General features: G+C 48.3%; 1 protein-coding gene across 2 annotated transcripts in view; it reads left to right on the plus strand.

Moving 5' to 3' along the window:
- The window catches only part of LOC117970365 (E3 ubiquitin-protein ligase TRIM39-like), a 92357-nt gene that overhangs the window by 13865 nt on the left and 63894 nt on the right, over positions 1-14598 (plus strand). For both annotated transcript variants that reach the window (XM_059018334.1, XM_059018335.1), the window contains 4 exons: positions 1621-1751; positions 3861-3890; positions 5350-5454; positions 7613-7717. In XM_059018334.1, coding sequence (XP_058874317.1) covers positions 1621-1751; positions 3861-3890; positions 5350-5454; positions 7613-7717 — 371 coding nt within the window. The remainder of the gene's footprint in view (positions 1-1620; positions 1752-3860; positions 3891-5349; positions 5455-7612; positions 7718-14598) is intronic.

Below are 14598 nucleotides of genomic sequence, written 5' to 3' on the forward strand. Positions count from 1 at the left end.
CTATAATCCCCACTGCGTCCCCAGCCTGTGTCATATACAATGTGTGATTGATAGAGAATCGTGCATATTAATGTACTAAGTGGAATTTAAAATATTTGGTCATGTTTTTTTTTTTTGTTTGTTGTTGAATTTAAGTCATTCTTAGACTTAAGTTTATGATATGAAGTTTTAAAAGTTATTGATATAATATTACATTTGAAGCGCTTATTTAAACTATAATAAAGTTGTCACTAAGTATTTGTTTTCACTCATCAAGAGCTGAAGATGAAGACTCAAACAAGCCCTGCCCTTGTTTAACACATTCTATCTTGATTAGCTGCATCTAAAATGAAGAGCAGATCTGGATGCATGTAGAGATCAACATGCTTCATGAATATGTGACTGAAAATAACCACTTGTTTTAAGCACAGCTCAATATTTCACAAGCACCTGAGAAATGAACATGCCTGATGAATACAGCCCTGTTTCTAATATGAATGTTACCTCTCCTGCACTGTCTACCTACATCACTGCCTCTGTCTCCACAGTTACTGTTTCTAATATGAATGTTACCTCTCCTACACTGTCTCTACCTACATCACTGCCTCTGTCTCCACAGTTACTGTTTCTAATATGAATGTTACCTCTCCTACACTGTCTCTACCTACATCACTGCCTCTGTCTGCACAGTTACTGTTTCTAATATGAATGTTACCTCTCCTACACTGTCTCTACCTACATCACTGCCTCTGTCTCCACAGTTACTGTTTCTAATATGAATGTTACCTCTCCTACACTGTCTCTACCTACATCACTGCCTCTGTCTCCACAGTTACTGTTTCTAATGTGAATGTTACCTCTCCTACACTGTCTCTACCTACATCACTGCCTCTGTCTCCACAGTTACTGTTTATAATATGAATGTTACCTCTCCTACACTGTCTCTACCTACATCACTGCCTCTGTCTCCACAGTTACTGTTTCTAATATGAATGTTACCTCTCCTACACTGTCTCTACCTACATCACTGCATCTCTCTTCTCTCTCTCTGACAGTCCCTCACTCCCTCCCTTTCTCTCTTCTATCTCTGACAATCCCTCCCTCCCTTTCTCTCTTCTCTCTCTGACAGCCCCTTCCTTTCTCTTCTCTATCATGCCCTCTCTGTCTCCACAGTTACAGGTGCATCAGGAATCCTCAGTCCCTCACTCCCTCTCTGTCTCCACAGTTACAGGTGCATCAGGAATCCTCAGTCTCTCACTCCCTCTCTGTCTCCACAGTTTCAGGTGCATCAGGAATCTTCAGTCCCTCACTCCCTCTCTGTCTCCACAGTTTCAGGTGCATCAGGAATCCTCAGTCCCTCACTCCCTCTCTGTCTCCACAGTTACAGGTGCATCAGGAATCCTCAGTCCCTCACTCCCTCTCTGTCTCCACAGTTTCAGGTGCATCAGGAATCCTCAGTCCCTCACTCCCTCTCTGTCTCCACAGTTACAGGTGCATCAGGAATCCTCAGTCTCTCACTCCCTCTCTGTCTCCACAGTTTCAGGTGCATCAGGAATCCTCAGTCTCTGACTCCCTCTCTGTCTCCACAATTACAGGTGCATCAGGAATCCTCAGTCCCTCACTCCCTCTCTGTCTCCACAGTTACAGGTGCATCAGGAATCCTCAGTGTTTCTCAGAGTTTTGGCAGTTTCGGCCGTGACTACAAGAGTATATTCCCTGCACGTGATGCCAAGTCCATGAGTTGGAATATACCTAAATTCAGCAACCCTGAGGTATGGTAACACTGATCATTAGAATAGATTCTAGTTTCCCATGGTAAAAACATATTAAAATCCACAATATATGCAAAAATCCAGTTTTCCAATCACACTATTTAAAGAACAATGTAATCATCAAATTCTGTTTCAGAGAAACAGACTGCTGTTTCAGAGAAAGCTTAGGGCCGTATTCATAAAGTGTTTACCAGGCATTTAACTTTAAACGGTGAAATCATACGAACATTTGGCTCACTGATGCTCGCTCACTTTGGTGCCAAGCTTGAATCCTGTCTAAATCATTTGTATTATTAAAGTTGCTGATTGGGAGTTGGCTGCCCCTCCCAGTTTTGTGTCGTCTGCATATTTGCACATCTTGCTGATTATGTCTTGGTCCAGGTCATTAATATAGAAGAATAGCAATGGTCCCAGTACTGATCCCTGTGATGCCCCACTTGTTACGTTACTCCAGTTTGATGCCTGGCCTCTAATTATAACTCTCTGCTTTTTGTCTTGTAACCGGTTATGAATCCATGCTGCTTCTCTACCGTTTATTCCAACTGATTTAATCTTTAAGTTTAGTCTTTCGTGCAGTAATTTGTCAAATGCTTTTTGAAAATCTAAGTAGATGATGCCATACGCACTGTCCTTGTCCACTCTAGTAGTCTCCTGCTGAAAGAAATTAGTTAAACAAGATCTACCCTTCCTAAAGCCATGCTGGCTGTCTCCTATAATGTTGTTATTATATAAATATTCCTGCATTTTGGTCCTTATCATAGTTTCCATGATTTTACATATGATTGATGTTAAACTTATAGGTCTGTAGTTCCCAGGGTCAAATTTATCCCCCTTTTGAAATATAGGAACAACATTGTCAATTTTTCAGTCCCGTGGGATGGCTCCTTTAGTTATGTTGTTGACTGGGTTCAAACATATATGAGTTGACAGAAACAAGCAAATAATAAATCAAAAGTGGAAACATACAAACTAAATCTATATTAACTATGTGCTTTATGAATATGGTCCTTAATCTTTAATCAACCAGCAGTTTCTTTCATCCCCCACTTTGCAGTGCAGTGTTTCTCTATCTTCTCAATGTTTGCTGTGTAAAGCTGACACTGCAGGCTGACAGGCTGTGGCAGGACACTGGCTTCAGTTCCACTGAGTGCACTCGCTTTATACCAGCACTTCAATGTGTGTTTGAAGACCCTGTGCAGCACACAGAATGGGAGTGAACTGTGACTTAGCTGTGTGAGATGAGGAGCAGCTGTGTGAGATGAGGAGCAGCTGTGTGAGATGAGGAGCAGCTGTGTGAGGTCAGGAGCAGCTGTGTGAGATGAGGAGCAGCTGTGTGAGGTCAGGAGCAGCTGTGTGAGATGAGGAGCAGCTGTGTGAGGTCAGGAGCAGCTGTGTGAGATGAGGAGCAGCTGTGTGAGGTCAGGAGCAGCTGTGTGAGATGAGGAGCAGCTGTGTGAGGTCAGGAGCAGCTGTGTGAAGTCAGGAGCAGCTGTGTGAGATGAGGAGCAGCTGTGTGAGATGAGGAGCAGCTGTGTGAGGTGAGGAGCAGCTATGTGAGGTCAGGAGCAGCTGTGTGAGGTGAGGAGCAGCTGTGTGAGATGAGGAGCAGCTGTGTGAGGTGAGGAGCAGCTGTGTGAGGTGAGGAGCAGCTGTGTGAGGTGAGGAGCAGCTGTGCGAGATGAGGAGCAGCTGTGTGAGATGAGGAGCAGCTGTGTGTGAGATGAGGAGCAGCTGTGTGAGGTGAGGAGCAGCTGTGTGAGGTCAGGAGCAGCTGTGTGAGATGAGGAGCAGCTGTGTGAGATGAGGAGCAGCTGTGTGAGGTCAGGAGCAGCTGTGTGAGGTCAGGAGCAGCTGTGTGAGATCTCTGGAACAAAGTAAAAGTAAACCAGAATGATGTTCAGTGAATTTCTGTCTAAAATGTATTTTTCTGCGTACAATAGAGTTAAATGCCCATTCGATGCTGAACCAGATTACAGCTCCCCATGAAACTCATTTTATGATTGATAATAGTCTGGTCCCAGGTGAATGTTAAAATCAGACTTTTAATGAACTGTATGCACTTGTTTTCATATTATAGTAACTCAATGAATGAACTTTTTTTTTTTGCAGATTCCTGGTTTTCTGAGGAGAGTTTTGAAGGTACAGAATGGTGTGGGGGGACGGGGGGGTATTGTTAAATGACGGATGAATAAGACAGGGGGAAAGAAAAGGAGAGATTGTGAGTGAAAGAGAATTGGGAAAGAGAGAGAGATGAGAAGGGTGGGTGTAGTTAAGTGTCATGATGTATATCATCAATTAAGAGTTTCTTCTTCAAAGGATATTCATGTTGTTATTAACCTACTGTACCATAGGTCACCCTTTATTTGTAATTTCAGTACCAGAAGGAAAACACCAAAGACATATATAAGTAAAACCAATGATTTATTTAGAAAGACAAAAGATCTTATAGTCTTTGAAATGATTCTTTTTATAGCATCATTCATCAAGTTATGCAACAAGCTGGATACAATCGTAACCGTTTCTTTTTGTATGTAGTGCGAATCTTTAAAAGTAAACTTCTAATAAAATCTAATCAAGACTCAGTGCAACATGTCAAATACAAAACAAGCAAAGTGAATATCAAATCAATTCAAACTAAGTGACACGCAAAATAAAATTGCTATCGTGAATTAAAATCCTAAACATGAATTAAAACCATGACAAATCTAATACAAAACTGCAAAACAAGGAACATAATGGATGTAAAGAACTGACCACCTTGTTCACATACATGCAGATTTATTGTACTGCTCTTTCTCCTTTCAAATATATAAAACCTTGTAGAAAACAGGCATTCTACAATGTAGCTAAAACACAGCAGCTTAATGTTTAAAAAGTAATGAAACAGAATCAAGTATCCTCAGAGAATACCGTAACCAACTCCAAGCACAAGGTAGCTACTCTGTGTGCACAACACTTCTCCACGTATAATACCGTATGATTACAACAAGCACTAAGAGAAAATAAACAATGGTGAGTCTGTGATTTAATAAAGAACACAAGAATGAGAATGAGCTAATCTACTCACCCCCACGAGCACAGCAATATATCCAGAAGTCCCGTGTGGTTCTGCTTCCCTGCACTTTAAACCAAAACATACAACCAAGCAATAAAATAGAACACACTCGCTACTCACCACCAGCAATGCTGCAGCCTTCTGGATAAACCTGAGTCCCATGTGTCTCTGCTTTCCCTGCACACCAGCAATGCTGCAGCCTTCTGGATAAACCTGAGTCCCATGTGTCTCTGCTTTCCCTGCACACCAGCAATGCTGCAGCCTTCTGGATAAACCTGAGTCCCATGTGTCTCTGCTTTCCCTGCACACCAGCAATGCTGCAGCCTTCTGTAATCACCTATGCTTTTATACAGGGGTTTTCACTAACCCGCCTGTGTTAGCCCTTTCCTAGCTTGACTGAATTGACAACTTGTATTAGCCATGCCACACTACAGTAGTTTTATATATTAATCTATTTTAGTAATCTGCATGTGAGCATCTACAGTAGAATAGTGAAGATCTGAACCCATCCTGAAGGTTTGTAATTATTCACTCATTCCACAGGGGTCTGATAGAAAGTCCAGACATCAAGAGGTTGGTGAATGGAGCCTGGAAGAGTGTCGACACTCCATCATGGAGCTGGCAAAGGAGATGAACAGAGTCGTGAAGGTACAGAGAGAGGGAGCGGAAGGGAGAGAGGCTGTGTGGTCCAGTGGTTAAAGTAAAGGGCTTGTAACCAGGAGGTCCCCGGTTCAAATCCCACCTCAGCCACTGACTCACTGTGTGAACCTGAGCAAGTCACTTAACCTCCTTGTGCTCCGTCTTTTGGGTGAGAGGTAATTGTAAGTGACTCTGCAGCTGATGCATAGTTCACACACCCTAGTCTCTGTAAGTTGCCTTGGATAAAGGCGTCTGCTAAATAAACAAACAATAATAATAATAAAGAGAGGGAAGGAGGGATAGAGGAGTGAGCAGTATTGGTTATTACAGAGAGGTGGAGAGGGGGGGGTGAAAAGGCGAGTCCTGAGGTTACAGGAGAGGAGAGAGGCAGAGGGGGAAGAAAGGGGCTAAAGTGGGATGTCAGCATGTCATCGTGTCAGATAAAGCAAAAAGCTTAGGAGTCTTGAAGGTACGGAGAGAGGGGTGTGTGTGTAGGGGGTGGGGGGATTGGTAATTAATGCAGCCAACAAAGATGTTCATGTATAGAATACGGAACGGAGTAGAAACAGCATTGACAGCAACAAGTAGGTGTAGTCCAAGTTTAATTGAATTCCATTTTTAAATGTAATTAAGCAATAAAGAACACTGGCATGTGATTTGAGGATTGTGAAAAGGATTGTGTGAAGAGACTGCAGGCTATTCAATCATTTAAACCCCAGCAACACAAAAACACACACACACAGAGCTCATCTTTGTGCCTCTACTGAGAGAGTCTAGCAGTTCAATTCAAACCCACAGAGGCACCGATTCTAATAAACAAATGTAGTGTCCATCTGCATTCTATATGCCTAATATTCCTGACTACAGTACTACCAGTTTAACCTCGAGAGTCAGTGAGTATCTGTGTCTTAAATGAGTTACTGCTGTTTGAAATGCCAAAGAGTTCTATCTTAGCTTGAATTGTGGGATGCCGTTCCGTGCCATCTCTCCTGTAGATGAAACCAGAAAACACATGAGATTATTATACAGAGCTAACAAAGGAGTTAAACAGTGTCTTGAAGGTATAGAGAGAGGGAGGGGTGAGAGGAGAGTGTGTGTGTGTTTGAAGGGGTGAGGGGAGTGTGTGTGTGTTTGAAGGGGTGAGGGGAGTGTGTGTGTTTGAAGGGGTGAGGGGAGAGTTTGTGTGTGTGTGTGAAGGGGTGAGGGGAGTGTGTGTGTGTGTGTGTTTGAAGGGGTGAGGGGAGTGTGTGTGTGATTGAAGGGGTGAGGGGAGTGTGTGTGTGTTTGAAGGGGTGATGGGAGTGTGTGTGTGTGTTTGAAGGGGTGAGGAGAGTGTGTGTGTGTGTGTTTGAAGGGGTGAGGGGTGTGTGTGTGTGAAGGGGTGAGGGGAGAGTGTGTGTGTGTTTGAAGGGGTGAGGGGAGTGTGTGTGTTTGAAGGAGTGAGGGGTGTGTGTGTGTGTGTTTGAAGGGGTGAGGGGAGTGTGTGTGTGTTTGAAGGGGTGAGGTGTGTGTGTGTTTTGAAGGGGTGAGGGGAGTGTGTGTGTGTGATTGAAGGGGTGAGGGGAGTGTGTGTGTGTTTGAAGGGGTGAGGGGAGTGTGTGTGTTTGAAGGAGTGAGGGGTGTGTGTGTGTGTGTTTGAAGGGGTGAGGGGAGTGTGTGTGTGTTTGAAGGGGTGAGGTGTGTGTGTGTGTTTTGAAAGGGTGAGGGGAGTGTGTGTGTGTGATTGAAGGGGTGAGGGGAGTGTGTGTGTGTTTTAAGGGGTGAGGGGAGTGTGTGTGTGTTTGAAGGTGTGAGGGGAGTGTGTGTGTGTTTGAAGGCGTGAGGGGAGTGTGTGTGTTTGAAGGGGTGAGGGGTGTGTGTGTGTGTTTGAAGGGGTGAGGGGAGTGTGTGTGTGTGTGTGTTTGAAGGGGTGAGGGGAGTGTGTGTGTGTTTGAAGGCGTGAGGGGAGTATGTGTGTGTTTGGGGTTGACTCTCCTTCATTTACCTAACAAAGGAGTTAAACGGTGTCTTGAAGATACAGAGAGGCAGCTTTGACAGCAACAGTTAGGTGCAGTTTAGGAGTTTCTTTGTTGTTTCATTCCTGTTCAATTTCAATTAAAATCACTGGTTTCTGCAGTGCTTGTGGTTAAATTCATTGTTTTAAAGATTTCTTATTGATTGATTTCAGAACTCTGCCATTCCTACCCATGTGTCCAGTGAGGATACGTGCAGCCTGGAAGAGTGTCGCTGCTTCATCATGAAATGGACTGGCGAGATGGACAAGCTGGCCCAGGTAAAGAGAGACGCAGAGAATGAAGCTCGAAGTGGAGACAGAGTGCAGTGAAAGCTGAGAATCAGGTTCACAGACAGGGTGCAGTGAGAGCTGAGAATCAGGTTCACAGGCAGGGTGCAGTGAGAGCTGAGAATCAGGTTCACAGGCAGTGAGAGCTGAGAATCAGGTTCACAGGCAGGGAGCAGTGACAGCTGAGAATTTCAGAACTCTGCCATACCTACTCATGTGTCCAGTGAGGATTCGTGGAGCCTGGAAGAGTGTCGCTGCTTCATCATGAAATGGATTGGTGAGATGGACAAGCTGGCCCTGGTAAAGAGAGACACAGAGAATGAAGCTCGAAGTGGAGACAGAGTGCAGTGAGAGCTGACAATCAGGTTCACAGACAGGGTGCAGTGAGAGTTGAGAATCAGGTTCACAGGCAGGGTGCAGTGAGAGCTGAGAATCAGGTTCACAGGCAGGGTACAGTGAGAGCTGAGAATCAGGTTCAAAGGCAGGGTGCAGTGAGAGCTGAGAATCAGGTTCACAGACAGTGAGAGCTGAGAATCAGGTTCACAGGCAGAGTGCAGTGAGAGCTGAGAATCAGGTTCACAGGCAGGGTGCAGTGAGAGCTGAGAATCAGGTTCACAGGCAGGGTACAGTGAGAGCTGAGAATCAGGTTCACAGACAGGGTGCAGTGAGAGCTGAGAATCAGGTTCACAGGCAGTGAGAGCTGAGAATCAGGTTCACAGGCAGAGTGCAGTGAGAGCTGAGAATCAGGTTCACAGGCAGTGAGAGCTGAGAATCAGGTTCACAGGCAGGGTGCAGTGAGAGCTGAGAATCAGGTTCCCAGGCAGTGTGCAGTGAGAGCTGAGAATCAGGTTCACAGGCAGGGTGCAGTGAGAGCTGAGAATCAGGTTCACAGGCAGTGAGAGCTGAGAATCAGGTTCACAGGCAGTGAGAGCTGAGAATCAGGTTCACAGGCAAGGTGCAGTGAGAGCTGAGAATCAGGTTCACAGGCAGGGTGCAGTGACAGCTGAGAATCAGGTTCACAGACAGGGTGCAGTGAGAGCTGAGAATCAGGTTCACAGGCAGGGTGCAGTGAGAGCTGAGAATCAGGTTCACAGGCAGGGTGCAGTGACAGCTGAGAATCAGGTTCACAGGCAGTGAGAGCTGAGAATCAGGTTCACAGGCAGGGTGCAGTGAGAGCTGAGAATCAGGTTCACAGGCAAGGTGCAGTGAGAGCTGAGAATCAGGTTCACAGGCAGTGTGCAGTGAGAGCTGAGAATCAGGTTCACAGGCAGAGAGAGCAGAGAATCAGGTTCGTAGGCAGGGTGCAGTGAGAGCTGAGAATCAGGTTCACAGGCAGTGAGAGCTGAGAATCAGGTTCACAGGCAGGGTGCAGTGTGAGCTGAGAATCAGGTTCACAGGCAGGGTACAGTGAGAGCTGAGAAACGGGTTCACAGGCAGGGTGCAGTGAGAGCTGAGAATCAGGTTCACAGGCAGTGAGAGCTGAGAATCAGGTTCACGGGCAGTGAGAGCTGAGAATCAGGTTCACAGGCAGGGTGCAGTGACCTGAGAATCAGGTTCACAGGCAGTGACAGCTGAGAATCAGATTCACAGACAGTGAGAGCTGAGAATCAGGTTCACAGGCAGGGTGCAGTTAGAGCTGAGAATCAGGTTCACAGGCAGGGTGCAGTGAGAGCTGAGAATCAGGTTCACAGGCAGGGTGCAGTGACAGCTGAGAATCAGGTTCACTGGCAGTGAGAGCTGAGAATCAGGTTCACAGGCAGGGTGCAGTGACAGCTGAGAATCAGGTTCACAGGCAGGGTGCAGTGAGAGCTGAGAATCAGGTTCACAGGCAGGGTGCAGTGAGAGCTGAGAATCAGGTTCACAGGCAGGGTGCAGTGACAGCTGAGAATCAGGTTCACAGGCAGTGAGAGCTGAGAATCAGGTTCACAGGCAGGGTGCAGTGAGAGCTGAGAATCAGGTTCACAGGCAAGGTGCAGTGAGAGCTGAGAATCAGGTTCACAGGCAGTGTGCAGTGAGAGCTGAGAATCAGGTTCACAGGCAGAGAGAGCAGAGAATCAGGTTCGTAGGCAGGGTGCAGTGTGAGCTGAGAATCAGGTTCACAGGCAGGGTACAGTGAGAGCTGAGAAACGGGTTCACAGGCAGGGTGCAGTGAGAGCTGAGAATCAGGTTCACAGGCAGTGAGAGCTGAGAATCAGGTTCACGGGCAGTGAGAGCTGAGAATCAGGTTCACAGGCAGGGTGCAGTGACCTGAGAATCAGGTTCACAGGCAGTGACAGCTGAGAATCAGATTCACAGACAGTGAGAGCTGAGAATCAGGTTCACAGGCAGGGTGCAGTGAGAGCTGAGAATCAGGTTCACAGGCAGGGTGCAGTGAGAGCTGAGAATCAGGTTCACAGGCAGGGTGCAGTGAGACCTGAGAATCAGGTTCACAGGCAGGGTGCAGTGAGAGCTGAGCATACGGTTTACAGGCAGTGAGAGCTGAGAATCAGGTTCACAGGCAGTGAGAGCTCAGAATCAGGTTCACAGGCAGGGTGCAGTGAGAGCTGAGAATCAGGTTCACAGGCAGCGTGCAGTGAGAGCTGAGAATCAGGTTCACAGGCAGGGTGCAGTGACAGCTGAGGATCAGGTTCACAGGCAGAAAGAGCAGAGAATCAGGTTCACAGGCAGGGTGCAGTGAGCTTTGAATCAGGTTCACAGGCAGTGAGTGCTGAGAATCAGGTTCACAGACAGTGAGAGCTGAGAATCAGGTTCACAGGCAGGGTGCAGTGAGAGCTGAGAATCAGGTTCACAGGCAGGGTGCAGTGAGACCTGAGAATCAGGTTCACAGACAGGGTGCAGTGACAGCTGAGAATCAGGTTCACAGGCAGGGTGCAGTGAGAGCTGAGAATCAGGTTCACAGGCAGGGTGCAGTGACAGCTGAGAATCAGGTTCACGGGCAGGGTGCAGTGAGAGCTGAGAATCAGCTTCACAGGCAGTGAGAGCTGAGCATACGGTTCACAGGCAGTGAGAGCTGAGAATCAGGTTCACAGGCAGGGTGCAGTGAGAGCTGAGAATCCGGTTCACAGGCAGGGTGCAGTGAGAGCTGAGAATCAGGTTCACAGGCAGGGTACAGTGAGAGCTGAGAATCAGGTTCAAAGGCAGGGTGCAGTGAGAGCTGAGAATCAGGTTCACAGACAGTGAGAGCTGAGAATCAGGTTCACAGGCAGAGTGCAGTGAGAGCTGAGAATCAGGTTCACAGGCAGGGTGCAGTGAGAGCTGAGAATCAGGTTCACAGACAGGGTGAAGTGAGAGCTGAGAATCAGGTTCACAGGCAGAGGGAGCAGAGAATCAGGTTCGTAGGCAGGGTGCAGTGAGAGCTGAGAATCAGGTTCACAGGCAGTGAGAGCTGAGAATGAGGTTCACAGGCAGGGTGCAGTGTGAGCTGAGAATCAGGTTCACAGGCAGGGTACAGTGAGAGCTGAGAAACGGGTTCACAGGCAGGGTGCAGTGAGAGCTGAGAATCAGGTTCACAGGCAATGAGAGCTGAGAATCAGGTTCACGGGCACTGAGAGCTGAGAATCAGGTTCACAGGCAGGGTGCAGTGACCTGAGAATCAGGTTCACAGGCAGTGACAGCTGAGAATCAGATTCACAGACAGTGAGAGCTGAGAATCAGGTTCAAAGGCAGTGAGAGCTGAGAATCAGGTTCACAGGCAGGGTGCAGTGAGAGCTGAGAATCAGGTTCACAGGCAGGGTGCAGTGAGAGCTGAGAATCAGGTTTACAGGCAGGGTGCAGTGACAGCTGAGAATCAGGTCCACAGGCAGGCTACAGTGAGAGCTGAGAATCAGGTTCACGGGCAGGGTGCAGTGAGAGCTGAGAATCAGGTTCACGGAAAGGGTGCAGTGACAGCTGAGAATCAGGTTCACAGGCAGGGTACAGTGAGAGCTGAGAATCAGGTTCAAAGGCAGGGTGCAGTGAGAGCTGAGAATCAGGTTCACAGATAGTGAGAGCTGAGAATCAGGTTCACAGGCAGAGTGCAGTGAGAGCTGAGAATCAGGTTCACAGGCAGGGTGCAGTGAGAGCTGAGAATCAGGTTCACAGACAGGGTGCAGTGAGCTTTGAATCAGGTTCACAGGCAGTGAGTGCTGAGAATCAGGTTCACAGACAGTGAGAGCTGAGAATCAGGTTCACAGGCAGGGTGCAGTGAGAGCTGAGAATCAGGTTCACAGGCAGGGTGCAGTGAGACCTGAGAATCAGGTTCACAGACAGGGTGCAGTGACAGCTGAGAATCAGGTTCACAGGCAGGGTGCAGTGAGAGCTGAGAATCAGGTTCACAGGCAGGGTGCAGTGACAGCTGAGAATCAGGTTCACGGGCAGGGTGCAGTGAGAGCTGAGAATCAGCTTCACAGGCAGTGAGAGCTGAGCATACGGTTCACAGGCAGTGAGAGCTGAGAATCAGGTTCACAGGCAGGGTGCAGTGAGAGCTGAGAATCCGGTTCACAGGCAGGGTGCAGTGAGAGCTGAGAATCAGGTTCACAGGCAGGGTACAGTGAGAGCTGAGAATCAGGTTCAAAGGCAGGGTGCAGTGAGAGCTGAGAATCAGGTTCACAGACAGTGAGAGCTGAGAATCAGGTTCACAGGCAGAGTGCAGTGAGAGCTGAGAATCAGGTTCACAGGCAGGGTGCAGTGAGAGCTGAGAATCAGGTTCACAGACAGGGTGAAGTGAGAGCTGAGAATCAGGTTCACAGGCAGAGGGAGCAGAGAATCAGGTTCGTAGGCAGGGTGCAGTGAGAGCTGAGAATCAGGTTCACAGGCAGTGAGAGCTGAGAATGAGGTTCACAGGCAGGGTGCAGTGTGAGCTGAGAATCAGGTTCACAGGCAGGGTACAGTGAGAGCTGAGAAACGGGTTCACAGGCAGGGTGCAGTGAGAGCTGAGAATCAGGTTCACAGGCAATGAGAGCTGAGAATCAGGTTCACGGGCACTGAGAGCTGAGAATCAGGTTCACAGGCAGGGTGCAGTGACCTGAGAATCAGGTTCACAGGCAGTGACAGCTGAGAATCAGATTCACAGACAGTGAGAGCTGAGAATCAGGTTCAAAGGCAGTGAGAGCTGAGAATCAGGTTCACAGGCAGGGTGCAGTGAGAGCTGAGAATCAGGTTCACAGGCAGGGTGCAGTGAGAGCTGAGAATCAGGTTTACAGGCAGGGTGCAGTGACAGCTGAGAATCAGGTCCACAGGCAGGCTACAGTGAGAGCTGAGAATCAGGTTCACGGGCAGGGTGCAGTGAGAGCTGAGAATCAGGTTCACGGAAAGGGTGCAGTGACAGCTGAGAATCAGGTTCACAGGCAGGGTACAGTGAGAGCTGAGAATCAGGTTCAAAGGCAGGGTGCAGTGAGAGCTGAGAATCAGGTTCACAGATAGTGAGAGCTGAGAATCAGGTTCACAGGCAGAGTGCAGTGAGAGCTGAGAATCAGGTTCACAGGCAGGGTGCAGTGAGAGCTGAGAATCAGGTTCACAGACAGGGTGCAGTGAGAGCTGAGAATCAGGTTCACAGGCAGTGAGAGCTGAGAATCAGGTTCACAGGCAGAGTGCAGTGAGAGCTGAGAATCAGGTTCACAGGCAGAAAGAGCAGAGAATCAGGTTCACAGGCAGGGTGCAGTGAGCTGAGAATCAGGTTCACAGGCAGTGAGTGCTGAGAATCAGGTTCACAGACAGTTAGAGCTGAGAATCAGGTTCACAGGCAGGGTGCAGTGAGAGCTGAGAATCAGGTTCACAGGCAGGGTGCAGTGAGACCTGAGAATCAGGTTCACAGGCAGGGTGCAGTTAGAGCTAAGAATCAGGTTCACAGACAGGGTGCAGTGACAGCTGAGAATCAGGTTCACAGGCAGGGTGCAGTGACAGCTGAGAATCAGGTTCACAGGCAGGGTGCAGTGACAGCTGAGAATCAGGTTCACGGGCAGGGTGCAGTGAGAGCTGAGAATCAGGTTCACAGGCAGTGAGAGCTGAGCATACAGTTCACAGGCAGTGAGAGCTGAGAATCAGGTTCACCGGCAGGGTGCAGTGAGAGCTGAGAATCCGGTTCACAGGCAGGGTGCAGTGACACCTTAGAATCAGGTTCACAGACAGGGTGCAGTTAGAGCTGAGAATCAGGTTCACAGACAGGGTGCAGTGACAGCTGAGAATCAGGTTCACAGGCAGGGTGCAGTGAGAGCTGAGAATCAGGTTCACAGGCAGGGTGCAGTGACAGCTGAGAATCAGATTCACGGGCAGGGTGCAGTGAGAGCTGAGAATCAGGTTCACGGAAAGGGTGCAGTGACAGCTGAGAATCAGGTTCACGGGCAGGGTGCAGTGAGAGCTGAGAATCAGGTTAACAGGCAGTGAGAGCTGAGAATCAGGTTCACAGGCAGGGTGCAGTGAGAGCTGAGAATCAGGTTCACAGGCAGGGTGCAGTGAGAGCTGAGAATCAGGTTCACAGACAGGGTGCAGTGAGAGCTGAGAATCAGGTTCACAGGCAGAGAGAGCAGAGAATCAGGTTCGTAGGCAGGGTGCAGTGAGAGCTGAGAATCAGGTTCACAGGCAGTGAGAGCTGAGAATGAGGTTCACAGGCAGGGTGCAGTGTGAGCTGAGAATCAGGTTCACAGGCAGGGTACAGTGAGAGCTGAGAAACGGGTTCACAGGCAGGGTGCAGTGAGAGCTGAGAATCAGGTTCACAGGCAATGAGAGCTGAGAATCAGGTTCACGGGCACTGAGAGCTGAGAATCAGGTTCACAGGCAGGGTGCAGTGACCTGAGAATCAGGTTCACAGGCAGTGACAGCTGAGAATCAGATTCACAGACAGTGAGAGCTGAGAATCAGGTTCAAAGGCAGTGAGAGCTGAGAATCAGGTTCACAGG

The sequence above is a fragment of the Acipenser ruthenus genome, chromosome 59 (assembly GCF_902713425.1).
Source record: "Acipenser ruthenus chromosome 59, fAciRut3.2 maternal haplotype, whole genome shotgun sequence".
NCBI classification, from domain to species: Eukaryota; Metazoa; Chordata; class Actinopteri; order Acipenseriformes; family Acipenseridae; genus Acipenser; species Acipenser ruthenus.